Here is a 21,495-nt window from a genome sequence, read left to right as displayed (position 1 = left end):
TAAATACGGGACAAATTACACGGATTGAGTTAGCCTCGATGTAAGTTCGAGACTTGTGTTACGAGATACTAACTCAACGATAATATCCTTTATAATAAATACATACATAGATAAACATCCAAGACCCAGGCCAATCAGAAAAAGTTCTTTTCTCATCACGCCCTGGCCGGGATTCGAACCCGGAACCTCCGGTGTCACAGACACGCGTACTACCGCTGCGCCACAGAGACTGTCGTTTGATAGGGTAGAATAAATATATATTTAAGGATCAGACCTAAGAGCGTCGATGGTCGAATAGGTAAGGTGCCCGCTTAAAATGCGTGATGCGCACAAAGGCAAAGATTCTAATCCCACCTCGGCCACGTACCGATTACTATTTTCAAAGTTATGTACATAAATTTGAATACTAATCGATGCTCTCACGTTGAGAGAACACATGGTGATGGAACCTGCACATTCAGGCAATTGAATGTGTAACCATGATCGATCCAATACGGTCCAGGATTACCTGTCAACTTTGCGGTGACTCAGATTGGAGTCGCTTCTTATTAAAACCTGACTCAAAGGCATACCCCGGCTTCTCAGAGTTACGATGCTTCATTTTTTTTTTAAGCCACACTCAGTCCGCCTTTCATATACGTCTATGGAACCTACCCCGGGTTTCACAGAGTTCGGATGCTTCTTTTTTTTTTAAGCCACACTCAGTCCGCCTTTTTTTATACGTCTATGGATCAGCTTAAATTTAAATTTAGACATAAGTTTTGTTTTGGCAAATGGAAAGAGGTAGTCTCTGCCTACCCCTCCGGGAAAGAGGCGTGATTTTATGTATGTATGTATGTATGTATAAGTAGAGATAAGTTCACTCACATTTGCAGTTCGGCGGGCTGCAAAAGCCGCCCCCTGGAGTAGACCATGAGCTTGAAGTAGCGGCCCTTGTGGTACACGGTGATGTGGTTCGAGTCCTGGTAGTGCACTATCTTGTCCGTCTCAATGCCGGGGACTCTCACCGTGTTGAAGATACGCTCGTACTGCCACGAGCAGAGGGGCACCATGCCTTGTAGCATTATCTGGAAGTGGTCACTTTTTTTATTTTTTTTTTCATTTCATTTATGTAAAAAAAAAACTCAGTAACTACTAGTGGGTAGGCTTATTAATTTGGGATTCTTCTCTTAGGCGATGGGATAGCAACCGGTCACTATTTGAATCTCAATTCTATCATTAATCCAAACAGCTGAACTGAGTGAGTGAGAACTGAGTTTTTTCAAGAATGTTGGCTCTGTCTAGCCCGCAAGGGATATAGACGTGATGATATGTATGTATGTACATCAAGGGCTTTGATTAAAAACAATGTTTATCAATTAAGGTTGTCCTGGCAAAGAGTCAGGTCAAGAGTACCCGAAACCGCCGAGCTTGCATGAAGAGCTTGAATGTGTGTATGAAGTGAAGAAAGTATGCAGAGATCGTGGAAAGATGTAGTCTCTGCCTACCCCTCCGGGAAAAAGGCGTGATATTTGGTATGTATGTTTATCAATCACCCAACTACAATGCAAGAAATGAATTTGAACTAAATACGTATTCGAAATTCGTAAAATCGTAACATTTCAAACATGTATTCGCGAAAAGCGTTACACGCGGATATCTTGAACACACCTTTCATGTTTTCCTTAACCAAAATGTGCCTTAACTCGTTTGTATAGAACCTAATTTATCTAGACACGGCGCCGGCGCGCCTCTCCACGGTGACATAAGATCGATACCGAAGCAGACGAAAATATAACAATGTTATTATCTACAATAGACGTTGATAACAGCACTTAGATTGCGACAGATATATGCATTCGTATGAACGTACAAGTATATCTATATATACGCGTTGACACGTTTTGAAAAAAACATAGGAACACTTTTCTGAAAATTGCATTAAAATCGGTACAGCGAAACATCATTTGTCCACTTTGGTAACTTAACTTACGTAACTATTTAGAAGAGAAGATTTTTTATTCGCTTTTTAGTAACTATGTAGTTGTGAAAGAAGACATTTTTTCTTTGTAACCAGTTACAGATGAAGATTATTTTTCGTAACTAGATGCGAAAGGAGCGCCTTATTTCCAATTTGGTAACTTTTTATTTATATTACTTTTTTTTATATTTATATCACTATTTAAAAACTAGTAGTAAAATAAATAATACCTACAGGTCAAACTGAGACCGCTTTTTTTAACGTCAATGTCAATGTCAAAAATTTTTTTTTTTTCAAATCAAAACTCACCGGCTCCAACTCCTGCCTATCAATCAGCCTCCTGAACTTCAGCGCCAAATGTATGATCACGGCCGCCCTCGCCGCTTGTATCTTAGTCGGCCTGATCATGATCGCGTCTATGCCGTAGAAGTTGGAGTTCACCATGAGGGGCGACCTGCCACGTAAGTACACGTACTCCTCCCACCAGTCGGACACGTAATTGCTCGACCACCAGGACTTCAGGATGAGGTACCGCTGGAGTTTCACAGCTATAGTCTGCTCAAACTCATTGGCCAATCTCTCTACGCGTTTGTAATTCTCGTCGTCTAGTAATGGACGTACGCTTATCAGGTACTGGAACAAGTTTTTGATTTGAATACATACATCTGTATTATATCCCTTGCGGGGTAGACAGAGCCAACAGTCTTAAAAAGGACTGAAAGGCCACGTACAGTTCGGCTGAGATTTGAATAGTGTCATGTTGCTAGCCCATCGCCTACAAGAGGAGTCCCAAGTTTATAAGCCTATCCCTTAGGCGCTTTTTACGACATCCGCGTCTATTAACACGCGCAGATAATGTACCTTTATTACGGTGAAAAATTTTTCATGAATCAGTATTTCCGAAGATAACAAACTCTTCCTCTTTATAATAATAGTGCCGTGTGGTTTACGGCACTTTAGAATAGAACCACGCCATATGTTTCCTATGGATGTCGTACAAGGCGACTAAGGGAATGGCTCATAAACTTGGTATTCTTCTTGCAGGCGATGGGCTACTGTCACTATTTCAATTTAAATTCCATCACCAAGCCACACAGCCGAACGTGGCCTTTCAATCTTTTTAATACTGTTTCCTCTTGTCCACCCCGCGAGTTATACAGACTTAATTATAAGTATGTTGCAGGCTTAATGTATAACCTATACGTGATAATTCGAGACAAGCCGCTAGTATCTTCCAAAAAAAAAACATTAAAAAAAACTCACCCGTTTCATAGTATCTTTGACAGAAGGCAATGGCAGTCTGGGCAGGGAGCCCTGGAAGCTGTACAGCTTGGGTTTGTTCCACCCGGAGAGGACCTTCACCACGGCGATCCACAGTAATGTCTTCCTGGATATCTTTGCACCTGGCGCTCGTGATTCATACATCCAACCCTGAGCAAAATTAACATTTAAATGGAATCCTACTACTATTATAAAGGCGAAAGTTTGTATGGATGTTTGTTACTCTTTCACGCAAAAACTACTGAACCGATTACCATGAAATTTGGTATGTAGGTAGCTGAAGACCCAGAATAACACATAGGCTACTTTTTATCCCAGAGTTCCCGCGGGATTGATAGGGTTTCCATGCGGACGAAGTCGCGGGCGGCCTCATACATATGGTCCCGTCTATATCCCTTGCGAGGTGGACAGAGTTAATAGTCTTGAAAAGACTGAACGGCCAATTAGATGGAATTGACCAAGTTATTTATATTAATTTTTTTTTTCAACTACATTTAGGTATGTTGGTCTTGAAATAAGGAGTGGAGCTTATGACTTTTGCTTAATTAAGTGTCTTTTACAGGCATGATTTGAACCGGACACCAATTAAAGTCAAAAAATCAATAATTAAATATATTTGGAATCCAAAATTCATAAATGAATGAAAATAATTAAAAGATGAGATTTGAAAAAGGAAACTTAGCGAATTGTTAGAAAAATCCATTGAATTTAAAGAGAAAAAAAAATAATGTTATCAGATAGGTAGCCAATAAATAATATCAGTAGATTTATTTCCAAATTGGATATAAAGGTAAGATACTAATTGACGTCAACATAATATATAGAAAAGAAAGAAAGAATAACTTAAGTCTAATTATATTTACTACCGCTTCCAAAACGACAACGCTTACAGATATAGACGAAGCGGCGGAACATACTACACTGCAGCATTTTTACAACAACAAATATAAAAAAAAAAATTCAAAATTCGTTTATTCAGTAAAACAATTTTTACAATGCCAGTTGTTGAGGCCCTCTAGTAAGTACAGAACAAGCGTGTCAGAGGACCTAGCTCCCTCGTTACGTAACTATTACTGAATACTAAAATAATACAAAATGAATACAAAAAGAAAAAAATATATGCAAACTGTATTTGTGTGTGAAAGTGTGTATGTGGTACGAGTATATACCTACATATATAAATCACTCAAAAGGATTTAGATTTATAAATATAGAGATACCTTGTACATCAGCAGTAGTTTGAGAAGATATCTCATCATGAATATGACGGATAGCCACATGGTCAGCGCAGCTACCAAGCAAGCTATCACTTGCCACATCGTGGAATCCCTGTGGGAAATTTACCATATAAAAGAATAATCCATTGACATCACATTCTTTAAGAAGAGCACTAGTGGAATAGTTATTTTGGGCGACATTGAAGCCCTCGAGGGTGATTTTTTTTTACATTTTTACTAATAATTTGATGGAATTGATATTCAAATAGTGACAGGTTGTTAGCCCATCGCCCAAAAGAAGAATCCCAAGTTTATAAGCCTGTCCTTTAGTGGCTTATTACGGCACCCAAGAAAACGAGATGGAGTGGTCGTATTCTCTCTTTTATTGGTGCCGCGGACCACACGGCAAAGACAATTGTTATTAAAATTTTTGCTATAAGTGGTCTCTTAGTTAAACATAAGTATACTACACATACTTATTTCAACATTATTTAGATTGATATTATATTTGTAAAATAAACTTGTACTTCTGTAGTAACTAGCTACTTCTTTTATCAAGTCAAGGTCATATTTATGTAACCAAGATAACAATTAAGGTATACACGAAGTTCTAAATAAACAACATAAAATCATGTACATATAATCTAATATTGTTCATTGTACATACCCAACTGTTATCATTACTAAGATAGTAACAATAAAAATATATGTAAACAACTGCTACCATAGATTTTTATGTTATGATTTAATTAATTCATTTTCTCACCAAAATTATTTCTTCTAAACTTTTTTCAGCAGCTCAGTCGACTGCCATTTGTTACTGGCCGATAATAAAGAGTATTATTTTTATGAAAAGAATAAAGTTAAAAAAAAATTGATCATAAATATCTTCTTACCCGGGCATAATAGTGAGAGCTTTTTGTACTAAACCAAATGGTATGTTGAATCCCCCAAAATGGGCTGCAACGAGCAATGTCCACAAGACATAAAGCGATTGCAGGTGCCCAGGGTATACTCCATTGTGGACGCTGTTCTGTGTGACCAAATACAAATATATCACTACATAGTATAAAACAAAGTCGCTATTTTAGTCTGTTTGTCTGTATGCTTAAATCTTTAAAATTACGCAACGGATTTTGATGCGGTTTTTTGTAACAGGTAGAGTGATTCAAGAGGAAGGTTTTTATGTATAATTTTTTCCCAATTTTGCACCCCTGCGAAGCCGGGGCGGGTCGCTAGTTTATTATATTACTAGCTTTTGTGCGGAATTTTCATTTCTCAAGGTCTATTCTATCTGTGTGCCAAATTTCATCAAAATCAGTCCAGTAGTTTTTGAGATTATTCGCTACAAATATACAGAATCTTTCCTCTTTATTATTAGTGTAGATGTAGCTCTACTATAAATAAATAATATATGTATGTATAGATGACCCAACAAACAGACTGAGTTCCATGTATAAAAAACACATGTTTAGTGTTTAGAAGTGGGGAGGTCGGGTAATTACCCAGTGGTCTTCTTATATGAAAAAATTACAAGGATAAAGTATTCTGTCACGTCTTACTCACTTATTTCCAACCAGAATACAACTAAACGAGTGCACATTGTCAACATTAAAAAAATAGTGATGAAATACGAATAAAGACATTTGACGGCCTCTGTGGCGCAGCGGTAGTGCGCTTGTCTGTGTCACCGTGGGTCCCGGGTTCGAATCCCGGCCAGGGCTAGATGAGAAAATAACTTTTTCTGATTGGCCTGGGTCTTGGTTGTTTATCTATATATAAGTACCTATTTAATATAAAACATAGTAACGTTGAGTTAGTATCTCGTATGATGACACAAGTTCCGAACTTACTTCGAGGCTAACTCGATCTGTGTAATATGTCCTGTATGTATATATTTATTTAACACACACACACACATACGCATCATCACGTCTTTATCCCTTGCGGGATAGACAGAGCCAACAGTCTTGAAAAGACTGAAAGACCACGTTCAGCTGTTTGGCTTAATGATAGAATTGAGATTCAAATAGTGACAGGTTCCTAGCCCATCGCCTAAAAGAAGAAGCCCAAGTTTATAAGCCTACCCCTTAGTCGCCTTTTACGACATCCATGGGAACGAGATGGAGTGGTCCTATTCTTTTATTTTTGGTGCCGGGAATCACACGGCACTATATATATATATTTATTTAATTAGACAGCAAAAATAACATACCCTGAACCTGGCCAGCCGCTTCCTCCAGGACCTAAGTCCCGACTCCCACACCAGGTACAACACCTCCCGGTCAAAGTTGACATCCCACCCGTCGTGGGTTATCGCGAACGAGAACGCCACCGCCGAATGTGCTTCCGCCATTGTGGATTATGTTGCTAAAAATAAAAAGAAGTATGTATAGGTTGGATAAGGAAAAAGGGACACAAAAAACACTATCGCACACGAGATTGTACATACATACATATGGTCACGTCTTTATCCCTTGCGGGGTAGACAGAGCCAACAGTCTTGAAAAGACTGATAGGCCACGCTCAGCTATTTGGTTCAATGATAGAATTGAGATTCAAATAGTGACAGGTTGCTAGCTCATAGTCTAAAAAAAAAATCCCAAGTTTGTAAGCCTATCCCTTAGTCGCCTTTTACGACATCCATGGGAAAGAGATGGAGAGGTCCTATTCTTTTTTGTACTGGTGCCGGGAACCACACGGCGCCAGTAAAAATAAAAAGAAATATGTATAGGTTGGACTAGAAAAAAGAGACACAAAAAACACTGTCGCACACGAGATTGTAATACTTATTTATTTACTAGCTGTTTCCGCGACTTTGTCGGCGTGGAATAGTTATATTGGGCAACATTGAAGCTCTCAAGGATGAATAATGTTTCCCGTTTTTTCACATTTTCAATTATTTCTTCGCTCCTAATAGTTGCAGCGTGATGTTATATGAAGCCTAAAGCCTTCCCTCGATAAATGGTATATTCAACACAAAAAGAATTTTTCAATTCGAACCCGTAGTTCCTAAGATAAGGTAAAACGAATAAACAAACTCTTCAACTTTATAATATTAGTATAGATGAAGGATTTACAAAAACTTAATTAAATTGATATTTTATTATTGCAGTGTTGTTCCTGGCATTTTAAAATAAGACTGCTGCATCCCTTTTCCAGGGATGTCGTGTAAGGTGACTAAGGGATAGGCTTATAAACTTGGGATTCTTGTTGTAGGCAATGAACTTGCAACCTTTCATTATTTGAGTCTCAATTCCATCATTAAGCCATACTGGTGAACATGGATAAGAGTGTTGGCTCTGTCTAACCCGCAAGGGATATACTAGACGCGATTATATGTATTTTAGTATGTAATTACTATTTTTTTGTAACCCTTTGGCATCTTAGGTATAGATGTAAGTAATGTTAATATGTCTGTTAACTTAACAGAAAACAAAATTACGCATAGCAAGTTAAGACTAGTAATACTATAAGTAACAATAAAAAAACCATTACAATAAATTTATTTAAGACAAAGCCATTTTAATTATTCGCACTGAACACAAAACTTGAGCATTTGAAACTTTGTATATTAGCCTTTGGCCGCATGTCCTTCCTCGTTCTCCACACTATATGTATGCACAATTTTATGGAAATTGGTTCAGTGTCTATAAAAAACTGACAAACAAACACACTTTCACATTTATAATATTAGTATACATTGTATATGGATACAGTCTATGATGGCTGAGTATAGGTAGGTTTAATTCTCACATAATTATTCATTAGTTATACAATTATATAACTGATACCAAGAGTTAATACTGACGATATCACAAGGCCAACAAAAATAAAATTAATGAAGAACTTCAGGAATAAAAGTTGCATACATACATAAAATCAAAGTTAACCAAATAATTTTATGTGCTTTTCCATATATGAGTTGCCAGTCTCCAAAACTTAATAAAAACATTCACCTACTCAATAATTTTATGCATTCGTTGACATGTCGTCACAGTGACAAATTTGTGTTTTTTGACACAAACAATTTCATAGGTGATTGTTTTAAGACCAATGATAGAATATTTCTATCCAGATACCATAAGAACAAAATTGCTACATTGGTAGCTAGTAATATTAATGTTTGGACGAGTTTACATTGTAAGCGAAATATTAATTATAAGTTGACTACAGAATTGCCAACTCTGTGTGATGGTAACTCTGTTGACTTGACAGTTAATTTAAACTGCACACTCAGACAACGGGAAACCCTCGAGGGTTAAGAATTATCCATCAAAATATACAAGGTCTTCCCGGCAAAGAATTAGAAGTACAACTAGTTTTAGAAGAATTAAATGTGGACATTTTATGTTTGACTGAGCATTGGCTCATGGAGGGGGAGATGATGTTCAGCCTAAACAATTATAATATTGTGAGCTGCTTAAACAGAAAGTCTGCAATTAGAGGTGGGTCTATAATATTTATCAAATGCGGTCTTCGCTGTAAAGAGCGAACAGACATAACCAGACTTTCGGTTGAGCGGTGTGCCGAAGTGACCTGTGCCGAGCTAGATCATCATATAATTGTTTGTGTGTACAGTCCCCCAAACAGTGAATTTAAACAATTTTTAAAAATAATGGATCAAGTGTTACATGTTACCTCAAAATGTAACAAAAAATTAATTATTTGTGGTGATTTTAACATTGACATTTTAGTTAAATCAACTGTTAGTATACAATTTATTAATTTGTTTAAATCTTATAATTTAGAGTATGTTTTTTTCGAACCAACCCGAATAACATCTACATCTGCCAAGTGTCTGGATAATTTTTTTTGCAATAATCTTTTTATACGGAAATCAATTATTCACAAATTGCCCTCGGATCACACCGGTCAATATGTTACCTTTGAGAAAGAGTCCTTAAACAATTTAAATAATGATAAAATTATGTGTAGACCTCTTTCTTCCAAAAACATAAGAAAATTTAAAATAAACATTGCAAATCAATTAAATACTTTAACATATTCTGGAAATAATCCTAATGAACATTATAACAATTTATTTAATATGATTTCTGCTGAATACTCAAAAAGGTTCAAGCAGAAACAAGTCAATATTCGTAATAGATTACAGTTCAGTGAATGGGCTACATTAGGTATTCACAAGAGTAGGAATAAGTTATATGACTTATATGCCCAGAAACAATACAATTTTGACCCCAGTTTTGTAGAATATGTCAAAAATTATTCAAAATTATTTAAAAAAGTTTGCAGGCAAGCCAAGTCTTTTCACATAAGTAGTAAAATAAACAATGCACCAAATAAAATTAAAGAAACATGGAACATTATTAATAAAGAATCTGGCAAAATCAAAGATAGAGACAGTATTAAACAAATATCATCCGGTAACAAAAGTATTTCTAAAACTCAGGACATAGTAAATGCTTTTGATAATTTCTTTGCAAAAATCCCTGTGGAGCTAACTTCTGACGTTGACTCTTGTCCATTGCGCGCTGAAACCCTACTTAATAATAACACAACTCCCATCAAATCTGTCTTTAAATTTAAATATGTTAACTCTGATAATATATTAAAGGCGTTCAAACAACTTAATTTGAAAAAGTCTGAAGACCATTGGGGTATGTCTGTTAGTATCATAAGTCAAATCATAGCTATTATTGCATCTGATCTAGCTTTTATATTTAATGAATGTATTGATGAGGGTATTTTTCCAAATTTAATGAAATGTAGCAAATTAATACCTCTATTCAAAAAAGGGGAGAAAACAGTCCTTGGCAATTATAGACCTATTTCTATATTGCCAGTTTTGAGCAAGGTGTTTGAGAAGATGATGCTTAATCAAATGCAACAATATTTTAAAATCAATAACATTTTCCATTCCCAACAATATGGGTTCACTGCCGGGAAGTCCACCACTGATGCGGGAGTAGCACTTGTTACTCAAATCTATGACGCGTGGGAGAGTTCACAGGATTCAGTTGGAGTCTTTTGCGATCTCTCTAAAGCATTTGATTGCGTAGATCATCAGACACTTTTGCGTAAACTTCGTCAATATGGGTTTGACCACAAATCAACTAAACTAATGGCATCCTATTTGACTGATAGGCTTCAAACTGTAGATATTAATGGAGTAAAGTCAAGCGGATCAAGCGTCTCAATGGGTGTTCCTCAGGGCTCAATTTTAGGACCATTCCTCTTCTTGGTATATGTCAATGACCTGCCTTTTATGGTGGAAAAACAGGCGGGTATAGTGCTGTTTGCCGATGACACTTCTTTAATATTTAAATTAGATCGCCATAGCGAAAATGTAAGTTCGGTTAATAATATACTGTCGGCCATATCTATCTGGTTCTCAACCAACAATCTTCTTTTAAATGCTAATAAGACCCAATGCATTAAATTTACCCTTCCAAACGTAAGGCAGGCCAATACTGACATAATACTGGAAGGCCAGAAATTAGAATTTGTTGAAAATACAAAGTTTTTAGGAATTATAATTGATGCAAAGCTACAGTGGGGTGCTCATATTTCTAAACTATCCAATAGACTTAGCTCTGCCGCTTATGCTGTTAGGAGGATCCGACAATTGACAGATGTAGCTACAGCTAGGCTTGTTTATTTCAGCTATTTTCATAGCTTGTTATCTTATGGTTTACTTTTATGGGGTAGCGCGGCTGATATACAAACTATTTTTATAATTCAGAAAAGGGCCGTTCGCGCAATTTACGGCTTAGGACCAAGAGACTCGTTAAGACAACTCTTTAAGAAAATAAACATACCTACAGTAGCGTCCCAGTACATTTTTGATCTTATAATGTATGTTAGGAAAAATACCTCTTTTTTTCAAAAAGTTAGTGCCACAACTGATAGAAATTTACGTAATAAACATAAATTAGTCATGCCGTTTCATAGGCTTAGCAAAGTCAGTAAATCATTTATGGGGAACTGTATAGATTTTATAATAGGTTGCCGGAGTCTGTTCTTGATATGCCCTACCGAAAATTCAAAGAGTATGTAAAGAAAGTACTTTGTGAGAAGGCTTATTATAGGACTGATGATTACCTTAATGATAAAAACATCTGGCTCGAGCTTGGCACAGGAACCTCGTAATTAATTGTAGTTTAATTTGAACTTAAATCAAAATTTCAGTACACTCTGTACATAAATCTTTTTAAAATTGGCAATCCATAAAATATATATATATATATATATATTTTTCTTTTTTCAATATTAAATCTCATAAATATATAAATCTCCCGTGAACAATGTATTCTCCCGTCCACATTATATTCTAAGTATAATTTAATATTGTGAAGTTGACGTTGTTAAAGAAAATGCTGCAGTGCAGTTTGTTACCGCTTCTTCTGCACTGACGCCTTGGAAGCGGCAGTAAACTTAGTTTTTAAGTAATATATTTGACGTCAACCAAGTTGTTAAACCATACGACAATTATTAAGCGATATAATAATATCCTATAATAATGAATAAAAAATTTTGAATTTTGAAAAAATTTTGAATTTCATGTCTTTATCCCTTGCAGGGTAGACAGAGCCAAGTCTTGAAAAGACTGAATCATTAAGCCATACATCTGAAGATGGTCTACCTTCAGATGTATGGATGGAACTGAGATTCAAATAGAGACATGTTCGCCCGTTGCCTACAAGAATTCCAATTTTATTACAATTCCCATTAGTATCTTTTTCCAACGTCCATGGAAAAGATAAGGATTGGTCCTAATCTTAAGTATCAGGAACCACTTTAAATGAAAAGTTGTATAAAAATATAATAAAATTCTATTTCTTTCAACGAAACGCAGGTGTTATTCATTATCATTCGCATCAGCAAATTATAATTTCTTTGATTATAAAATAAATTATTTTATAAATTCATTAACTTTGCAAGCATTCAAACTCCAAGAATCATTTGTAGAATGTCATTGTATTGATCCATAAACTATAATTTCTATACAAATATAATACAAAAAGATGTGTGTTATTGTCAATAACTGCTACACTGAGTTTGATGAAATATAGCACAGAGATAGAACAGACTTTCAAGAGTATAAAAAGCTACTTTTTCTTCTGGAAATTCCTACAGAAGCAAATCTCCATGCAATAGCAGGTACTTTCATAATGTTAAATGACATGTCTCCTGTTGTAATCTACCTCCAGTTTCTTTTATTTAATATTTAAAAACAAATTCAAAATATAAGGGTATTTTGAACTTATTTTTTAAATTAAGTACCTACATAAGTATATTGTTAATGTACAGACAGGACAAGCACTTTAGTTACAAGATATTTGTTAATTAATATATAAGTAGGTAATGTCTGTCGAAAATGTTTAACAATCTCATTTGTTTAAAAAAAGAAACTAATAGTGAAATCGTACGTACACCAACACAATCGCAATGAACAGGATATAAATACTACACGTTCGCAACAGCGCACGCACACACGCAGACTGGTGTCAAAGTCTAATCTGATGAACCTTACGGTATTTACGTATTTAATACTTATGTCGCAGCAGATATACTTACAGCAAATATATGGAACATACACTGGATCCACGACAAGTGTTTTCACAGAACAATGGTTAAACTTTGACACAAGTAATTACTAGAATTTATTTAACATATTTTCACGTTCAAAATATGTCACATGTTAACACGTAGGTAAACAGGCTTTAGAATATATTGTCTTGAATAATTAACTAGTAGTAAAAATAATGTGAGATGGGTATATTCTTAACTTTATAATGTAATTAATTATGTCGACTTACCTTACACGGTATGAAGTAAAAGCACCAAACACAAAATAATTTTAATTTGCAGTTACGCTACTCAGGTACTGGTACTTTAAGTACCTTTTGTTTCTTATTTACACAGTTAACATTGTAGATAATTCTTATAATTAATTTTTAAGTAAATAAATGCCAATAATACAATAAATTAAAATAAATAAAGACTTCACAAAATAATTTGATGCTACGTTACGTGCGTATTATACGACGAGAGCGAGCGAGAGCAAGCAAAAGCAAAGCAACAAGAAACGAAAGAATCAACTGTTATCGATAACGATAGTAGTATCGATAATTCTGATTCGATGACAATGACAACTCGTCTCACGGTTGTACCGAATAGGCCCAACTACGACCAAACTACGGGCTCGTGCGTGCCGCGTGCCACCGACTTTATTCGACCTCGGTCGTACCAACTCGGACCGACTGTATTAAACTTGACCTTACTATCCCCCGAAAATTGTCTTCAACTTTATAAGGGTAGGCCTAATCTGTCTTCTTTCTACTGGGATTAGTCTCTGATGCAACCTCACCTCTCTGGAGAGGAGCTCGGGATGCGCAAGTAGACATCAGCCTATCGCCTAAAAAAATAATCCGAAGTTTCTCGTAATTGACTCCTACAATCTGCAAGGGAAGAAAAACAGCTGGCACACACTATGTTTTGTCTTAACTATCAGACTAGCATGAAAACTTGCATTAGATGAATGTATGCGTTACTCTCCTATTCGCCTATGGCGATGGTTAATTAAACCACAAAGACCCGTTAACATTATGGAAAGAATGATTTATTAAGATTAATCAACAGCTTATATACTAAGGTAAATTGTGAGAAGTGGGGGTAACCTCGCTGAGTATGCTACGTGTTCTACGTGCAACAATATTTTTTACTGGTACATCACATAGGTATTACTGCTACCGCAATATCGCCTTTTACGACATCCACGGGAAATTGATAGAGTGGTTCATTTTTAGAAACTTGTAACCACATAGCATAATAATTATAAATAAGTGGTGCCCTTACATAACCCAATGCATTCGCCCAATATGTACATATTACAGACATATACTTATGTCGATCTAAGATTAAATCTGCGGCCTCAAATTTTTCTGGTTTTCAAGTTTTGAGTCGATTTCATTGATATAAATTATACATCACTCAGAAGTTAAAAAGTCAATGTCACATACATTTTGACACTTACGCTGATAAAAAATTGGCTAGAATAGAATCAAAACAAAAGAAAGAAATAATATAATTTAACTTAACAAAAGATTACTTGTTTTCATTAATTCGGTAAATTCATACAGTGTTCGTTCGTTTACACTAAATAATGAAAATTATTTTCTAAAATGATATCTCGTCCTATATTTCGGGCAAGAGACAAATATTTCATTGCGTTTATCATTTTATTATGCTTTCTTACTGTTTTATATTTGTATCTTAATTATTTACAACAAGAGAAAAGTGTTCACTTGTCAGGGGAGAGATGTTTATCTGAGTTGACATCTGTGAAATATCAATTAAATGGTATGACCCTCTTTTTTATATTTTGTGAAGAGTTTTGCATTTGCGATAGGACATTGCCTCTCACCTAGGAGATAGGGGAACTTATCATACTCTCTGCCTTATAAAAGCAGTCAGTCACCAGTCAGTCTGTTTGGCTTTTTTTTTGGGGATGGTATGATGATGTATCTCGTCTATAACCCTTGTAGGGTAGACAGAGCCGACAATCTTGAAAAGACTGTAAGGTCACGTTCAGCTGTTTGGATGGCTTAATTTTTGATGTATAGTGCATTTTCTGCTATTATTATCTATGTGTGCTTTTTTTATTAGTGCTGTGTACATGTGGCACCAATAAAAAAAGAATAGGACCACTCCATCTTGTTCCCATTAATGTCGGAAAAAGCTTCTTATGAAATGATGCTGGTTTTTAGTCGATGGGCTAGCTATCTGTCACTATTTGAATATAAATTTTATCATTAAGCCAAACAGCTGTACATGACCTATCAGTCTTTTCAAGACTGTTGTCTCTGTCTGCTCTGCAAGGGTTTATAGACATGATTATATGTATGAAGGTATGTATTATTATGTTTCTGTATTATAAATGTACAAATTTACCTTATTCTGCTTTCAGTGGTGACAGAGTACAAGAATCGGATTGACAAATTGCTCACAGAAACGCAGAAAGCCAATGAGTTAGATAAGGAGCGTTTTAAGGAAATCATGGAGAGCTGCGCCGCAATGAAGCACCAGGCTTCAATCTGCCAGGTAAAATTATTCAGTATCAAATGAAACGCCGCCACCGAAAACTGCCGTGAGGTTCCTGGCACCAATAAAAAAGAATAGGACCACTCTCATCTCATTCCTCTCTCTCTTTTGTTCCGCCATAGATTCGGCTGACGACTAATTTTTGAAATGTCTGTTTTGAATAATTTTGTGTGTTTTCTTGTTGCAATTTTCTAATTTAGCTTATATTCTTCTTGGTCTACTCTTCCTCCTATTGCGCTTCACCTTCTATAAAGTAAGCTTTCAACCTATCACTTCAGCTTCATCTATAACTCTTGCATAATATTTTTGTAACTCATGCTAGCTGCATGCTAGGTTTAGGGTACTTTGACCAAAATATCCCTTGTACTGTTACATTTGATACATACATACATACATGTACAGTGGGTTGCCAAATTAATAGGGACAGTCACATTTTTTATCATATTTTTTCTTCAGGCGCGTTTGACTGCTATTTCAAGTGGTGTAAGTGGTCCTGGAATGTATTTTTATGTTCACAGCACCTCTACAGATCAACTTGAAAGTAAATTTCAAGTGTTATGGGATTTGTTTATTTTGTAAAAATATTTTATTATCGGGAGAGACGCGCAGTCCTTCACACGTGTAAAAGTAAAATAAGTAACTAATTATTTTAAAAAGTTATTTTGTGATTTTGTGAAATTATTATTGACTGCAAGTAAGTATTACTTTATTTTTATTAAATCTTAAGTATTTTGGGGCTGATTTTAGGACGAAATTAATTAATTTTTTATTTTTACAGCTTTCACTATGGGTCGAGGGGTAGATTTGTCTCCAAGAAAAAAATCTGAGGTTAAAACCCTTCTTTTGCACACAAGTCATTCTCAGAGGAAGATAGCAGAACTGGCTGGTGTTTCTAAGTCGGTAGTAAATAAAATAAAAATAAATCTGGATCAAGATCAGCCACTTTTGCCCAAAAGAAAAGGCAAATGCGGAAGAAAACGGATTACGACACCACGGTCCGATAGGAAAATCAGGGATATGTGTTTGCAAAACAGGAAGAAAAGTGCTGGATTGTTAACCCAGATGGTACAGGAGTCTGGAATACAAGTTTCGAAGAGAACTGTACAGCGTAGGTTGGCAGAGGAAGGCCTGACCGGACATCGCCCAGCTAAAAAACCGCGACTGACAGAGGCGATGAAGAAGAAACGACTTGCTTGGGCTCGTGAACACCGTCTGATGAGTGTTGAAGACTGGAGCAAGGTCAGTTTTAATGTCAATTGATAATTTATATTAATATTATGGTATATTATCTAAAAAGATTTTCATATAAGTTATAAATATTTTTTTTCAGGTGTGTTTCTCAGACGAATCAACATTTGAGATTCTTGCCGACAAAAGCAACTTTGTCAGGCGGCGCCCAGGCGAGAAATTTCACCCTGACTGCATTGTGGAACGCGTTAAACACCCTGTTAAAATAATGGTATGGTCTGTCATAAGTGCTAAAGGGGTTGGGCGTCTCTACATTGTCCAGGGAACCATGAGACAGGACCAATACAGGCAGGTCCTAGAAACTCGCTTGTTGCCGCAACTCCGGGAATGGTTCTCAGAGGGGGAGGAATTCATGTTCATGCATGACTCAGCACCATGCCATAAAGCAAGGAGTGTAACAAAATTTTTAGCAGACCACAATATACCAGTTTTACCTTGGCCTGGCAATTCTCCAGACATGAACCCCATCGAAAACTTATGGGAAATTACCAAGGCGGAAATTGCCAAGGAAGTGATAACCACCAAGGTAAAACTGATCGAAAAATTAATAAATGTGTGGCACCACAACCCTAAAATAAAGGAAAGTGCCAAACAGTGCATAGAAAGTATGCCGAGGCGGATCGAAGCACTCATTCAGGCTAAAGGAAATGTGACAAAATATTAGCAATATCTCATTGCCATTTTCGTAATACCTGCTAATATTTTCTAATTACCCAAAGACTGTTATTTTTTTGTTTAAACTACTTGTAAGATGTGTGTCTAATATTATTAAATATAATTATAACTCAAAACAACGTTTTTAATTAGTTATGGACCAATAAAGTGTAAAAAAACAATATTTTTCGACTGTCCCTATTAATTTGGCAACCCACTGTATATACTACATACATACATATGTTCACGTCTATTTCCCTTCCGGGGTAGACAGAGCCAACAATCTTCAAAAGACTGATAGGCCACGTTCAGCAGCTGTTTGGCTAAATGATAGAATTGAGATTCAAATAGTGACACGTTGCTACCTCATCGCCTAAAAGAACAACCACAAGTATATTAGCATATCCCTTAGTCGTCTTTTACAATATCCATGGGAAAGAGATGGAGTGGTCTTAATGTAAAGTGCCGAAAAACACACAGCATATATAATATAAATATATTAAAGGCATACTCATTTATTTTATTAATGTTTTTGTTTTCAGAATCAATTCGAAGACCTTCAGGGCGAATGCAAGAAAGTTAGGGAGGATTACAACGAACTGCTTAAAGAAATGAAGAAGACCTGAGTGCTGGAACTGCTAGTAACTTTGTTTTTTATTATTTAAAGCTTTACTGACTGAAGGTCTGCCCACACTGAGATACCACGGAAATGTACTGTAGAATTAATGAATTCCTTTATTGCCTATAAGCAATGAATAGCATTGATGGCCTGTTTAGTGTAACCTAGATTGATCCCTGGTCAGGAAGAACTTTTTCTGATTGCCCTAGCCAAAATGATTTATTTTTCCATCATTGATGTTTATCTAATTAAGTATTTACTATAAATTTTTTTATTGTTGAGTTTGTATACCATTACGCAAATATTTCGTGAATTAATTTTGGGAACTGGCCAATAAGTCCTGTTTAAATTTCTATTTATTTATATTTAAGAAAAATTTAAAAATTATTATTGTTTCTCAGGTTTATTTTGTTTATATCATATTTTAAAAGGTGCATTAGTGTGAATTTTACCTTAAGGCGTCCTTTTTTTCTTTTTTGTCCCTGACCATTATAAGCCTTCTCTCGCCTGTCTTCCTAAAAACTTAGTGCTTGTTCAAATGAGGCCTAGTGTAATATAACCCTTAAAATAAATTGGTCTACAATGGCGCTGGTCTGCCATATTTATCAGCCATTAGTACCTTGTCTATATCATTTTGTGTTTAACCTATGAACGTTCATTGTAACATAGGTCAAATTATATGCAGCACAGCTTAGACGAGTATGAGGCGACAATTTGTATTTTGTTATCCATTTTGTTGCTATCATAGCCGTTATCCATTTTATAATATACATAATTTTACATACCTACACATAATATTATAAATGTGAATGTGTGTTTGTTTGTCTGTCACGTTAAAACCACTGAATCGGTCTAACTTAGAATTTTGTATACATGTGGAGTGGAGTAATTAACGCGGGAACAGCGAGTGAAGAGCTTATATATTTTTTTTAAATATCAAATTCACAAGCGTTTTCCACTAAGACGGGTCTTTACCAAACTTTCCTTCCTCCTTTACCTGAACTTTCCCAGTAACCACAGAAATCAGAATAATTGCAATTTCTTTGGTTTTAATAATATTGTAGCGTCTATATGCTAAATACCTAAGACAATACTAATTAGTTCTAGTTTTTACGAGTCTAGAAGAAAATTGTACTATTTATTTATTGATGTATTGTAATAACTTAAGACTGGACAGTCTGTTAGCTAGGATTAAGTAAGTACTTACATAGTTTTCATATGCCGTAGTTTCGCATTTATTTGCAAACTTCGATTAACTATAACAAGAATTACAGACGGGAACAAAATCAAATTGTAAAGCATTTGCAAGACACTTGTAAAGATTTATATCATTCAAAAATGAATCTTAATGTGATGCAATAAAGTACATAATCCTTTAATTTCTGTTTATTGTGAACGAACTGAGATTTATATTTGAGTATTGTGTGCCATATTGTTTTACAGTATGATCCATTTTCGAGCGGACGGACGATTTTTTTCTATTCGTTTAATTCGTACACTTTTTCTTAGACATTTTTGGTCAACAGATAGTATGACGATGTTTGCAAATAAGGGCTTCGACACACTGGGAGTCTCTATACATTACATTATTAGACCATAGAGAATGGAAAAGAATTATAATAACAATATATTAGATTTCGACTTAGTTTAATTAGGGAGCATATATCTATATACATAATATAGGTCTTATTGTTTCTGTATTAAAATTTTGGATATGGAAACGTATTCAGATTTTTATGGTTAATTCCAATCACGTCCAATATATACCTACAACTTTGGAAATGAAAGCGAAAATATTTTGTATGAATATTTAGTCTTAACAGGCGACTCTTAACGCGTAGTCTCCAGAAGTTTCATCACAATTCAATTATCACCGCGGGAGTTATCGCATCACAAACAATATAGTTATTTTTAAGGTACTGAAATATAGACTAATAATGCTTTACCGATATTATAAAATTGGTATTTTTTAAAATGAATTTATATCGCATAAAACGCAAATTGAAATACATATACATATAATATCACGTCTCATTCACGGAAGGGTAGGCAGTGTCTACATCTTTCTACTTGCCACGATATCTGCATACTTCTTTCGCTCCATCCATAAATAACGGATAATACTTTTGCTATTACTAATAAGACGAAAACCCCGAGTTTACCACTAATAATTTTGTATGAAAATTATGTAGTCACTAATTTAGTTACAATCATGAACTAAACTCCACCCGGAGAGAAGTCCGAAGACCGCCCATGACCACGATCTTAGATTTGGCGAGTCAAGTTTTTTATATAAAGCGACCCCCGTCTGACCTTTATAGGGGAACCTAATCCATATTGGATCATAGTCACCAATACAGTAAATGTGCAGGTATACTCACTGCGTTTAGTCTCAGCATTGGTTAGCAATCAAACTAATGTAATCAAATACTACCGCGGCCATCTTGTTTTTTACCAAACACAAGAAGAAGATGGCCGCGGTAGTATTTCGACTTTATATTTCGCATGGTCCTCTATCAATCATACAGATGAACAATTAAAATGGCAATTAGTCAGTCAAGACTATCCAAATACATATTAATTGGAAATATTTAATTTTGTTGTATACACGCATAGTTTTAAGTAAACTCAGTTTGGTAAAATGTGCTAATACTTTAATATTTTGATGTACCTTTACATAATATACGTAATATTTACTTACCAGAACTAAAATAAATCTATACTAATTTTACAAAGCTGAAGAGTTTGGTTGTTTGAACGTGCTAATCTCAGGAACTATGTACTTGTTCGAATTGAAAAATTCTTTTATTAAGGCTATATAACATCACGCTGCAGGAGCAAAGAAATTATGGAAAATGTGAAAAAAAAAACGGGAAAAATTATTCATCCTTGAGGGCTTCAATGATGTCCAAAATAACTATTCCACGCGGACGAAGTCGCGGGCATAGCTAGTAAAGAAATAAGTGGTCTAAGGACTGCTACTTATTAGTATACAAATTTTGTTTCACCATTATTTTTTATAACAAATTTGATGTACTTAATGTTATTATATTTTTTGTAAAAGCTTTTGTACTTATATTGATACCCTATTCGATGTAAAATAAAAATAAAATCCGATTCTTTACACGAGGAAGTCACATTTTTTAATTTTTTAAGACACTAAATTGTCCTTTTTCCTAGATCAGATTGTTATGTATTATGATGTCTAAAAGAAAAAATGACTAAAAGAAAAAGATTGAATACAAACGATGTTTCTCTTTCATTTGCAAATAGTACATACATATAATCACGTCTATATCCCTTGCGGGGTATACAGAGTCAATAGTCATGAAAAGGCTAATAAGCCATGTTCAGCTGTTTGACTTAATGATAGAATTAAGATTCAAATAGTTGATAGCCCATCGTTTAAAAGAAGAATCTTAAGTTTATAAGCCTTTCACCTAGTCGCC

General features: G+C 35.2%; 2 protein-coding genes across 3 annotated transcripts in view; one reads left to right on the top strand and one right to left on the bottom strand.

Moving 5' to 3' along the window:
- Positions 1 to 13,500, bottom strand: part of LOC106130598 (carnitine O-palmitoyltransferase 1, liver isoform) — a 32,086-nt gene extending 18,586 nt beyond the window's left edge. The window contains exons 1-7 of one of the 2 annotated variants that reach the window (XM_013329487.2): positions 13,242 to 13,500; positions 6,674 to 6,828; positions 5,355 to 5,491; positions 4,462 to 4,570; positions 3,224 to 3,391; positions 2,270 to 2,593; positions 868 to 1,067 (exon numbers count right to left, since the gene is read on the bottom strand). In XM_013329487.2, the coding sequence (XP_013184941.1) occupies positions 868 to 1,067; positions 2,270 to 2,593; positions 3,224 to 3,391; positions 4,462 to 4,570; positions 5,355 to 5,491; positions 6,674 to 6,814 (1,079 nt within the window). In that variant the 5' untranslated portion in view covers positions 6,815 to 6,828; positions 13,242 to 13,500. Of the gene's footprint in view, positions 1 to 867; positions 1,068 to 2,269; positions 2,594 to 3,223; positions 3,392 to 4,461; positions 4,571 to 5,354; positions 5,492 to 6,673; positions 6,829 to 12,855; positions 12,948 to 13,241 lie in introns of those variants that run through there. The other variant, XM_013329488.2, reaches the window with a different exon arrangement.
- A 952-nt stretch (positions 13,501 to 14,452) lies between these two features.
- On the top strand, positions 14,453 to 21,179 carry LOC106130629 (uncharacterized). Its single transcript, XM_013329525.2, has 3 exons — positions 14,453 to 14,784; positions 15,392 to 15,525; positions 17,970 to 21,179. Exons 1-3 carry the CDS (start codon positions 14,607 to 14,609, stop codon positions 18,051 to 18,053), a joined length of 396 nt encoding a protein of 131 aa, XP_013184979.1. The 5' UTR covers positions 14,453 to 14,606; the 3' UTR covers positions 18,054 to 21,179.
- The last annotated feature ends 316 nt before the right edge of the window (positions 21,180 to 21,495 follow it).

This window comes from Amyelois transitella, chromosome Z (assembly GCF_032362555.1).
Source record: "Amyelois transitella isolate CPQ chromosome Z, ilAmyTran1.1, whole genome shotgun sequence".
Taxonomy (NCBI): Eukaryota; Metazoa; Arthropoda; class Insecta; order Lepidoptera; family Pyralidae; genus Amyelois; species Amyelois transitella.
This window is presented reverse-complemented; position numbering and strand designations above follow the sequence as displayed.

Excerpts from the sequence above, each read along its gene's own strand:
- LOC106130629 (XM_013329525.2), top strand. The coding sequence starts at position 14,607 with ATGATATCTCGTCCTATATTTCGGGCAAGAGACAAATATTTCATTGCG. Across the intron at positions 14,785-15,391 it reads TGTGAAATATCAATTAAATG|TGGTGACAGAGTACAAGAAT; the intron begins GTATGACCCTCT and ends TTCTGCTTTCAG. Across the intron at positions 15,526-17,969 it reads ACCAGGCTTCAATCTGCCAG|AATCAATTCGAAGACCTTCA; the intron begins GTAAAATTATTC and ends TTTTGTTTTCAG.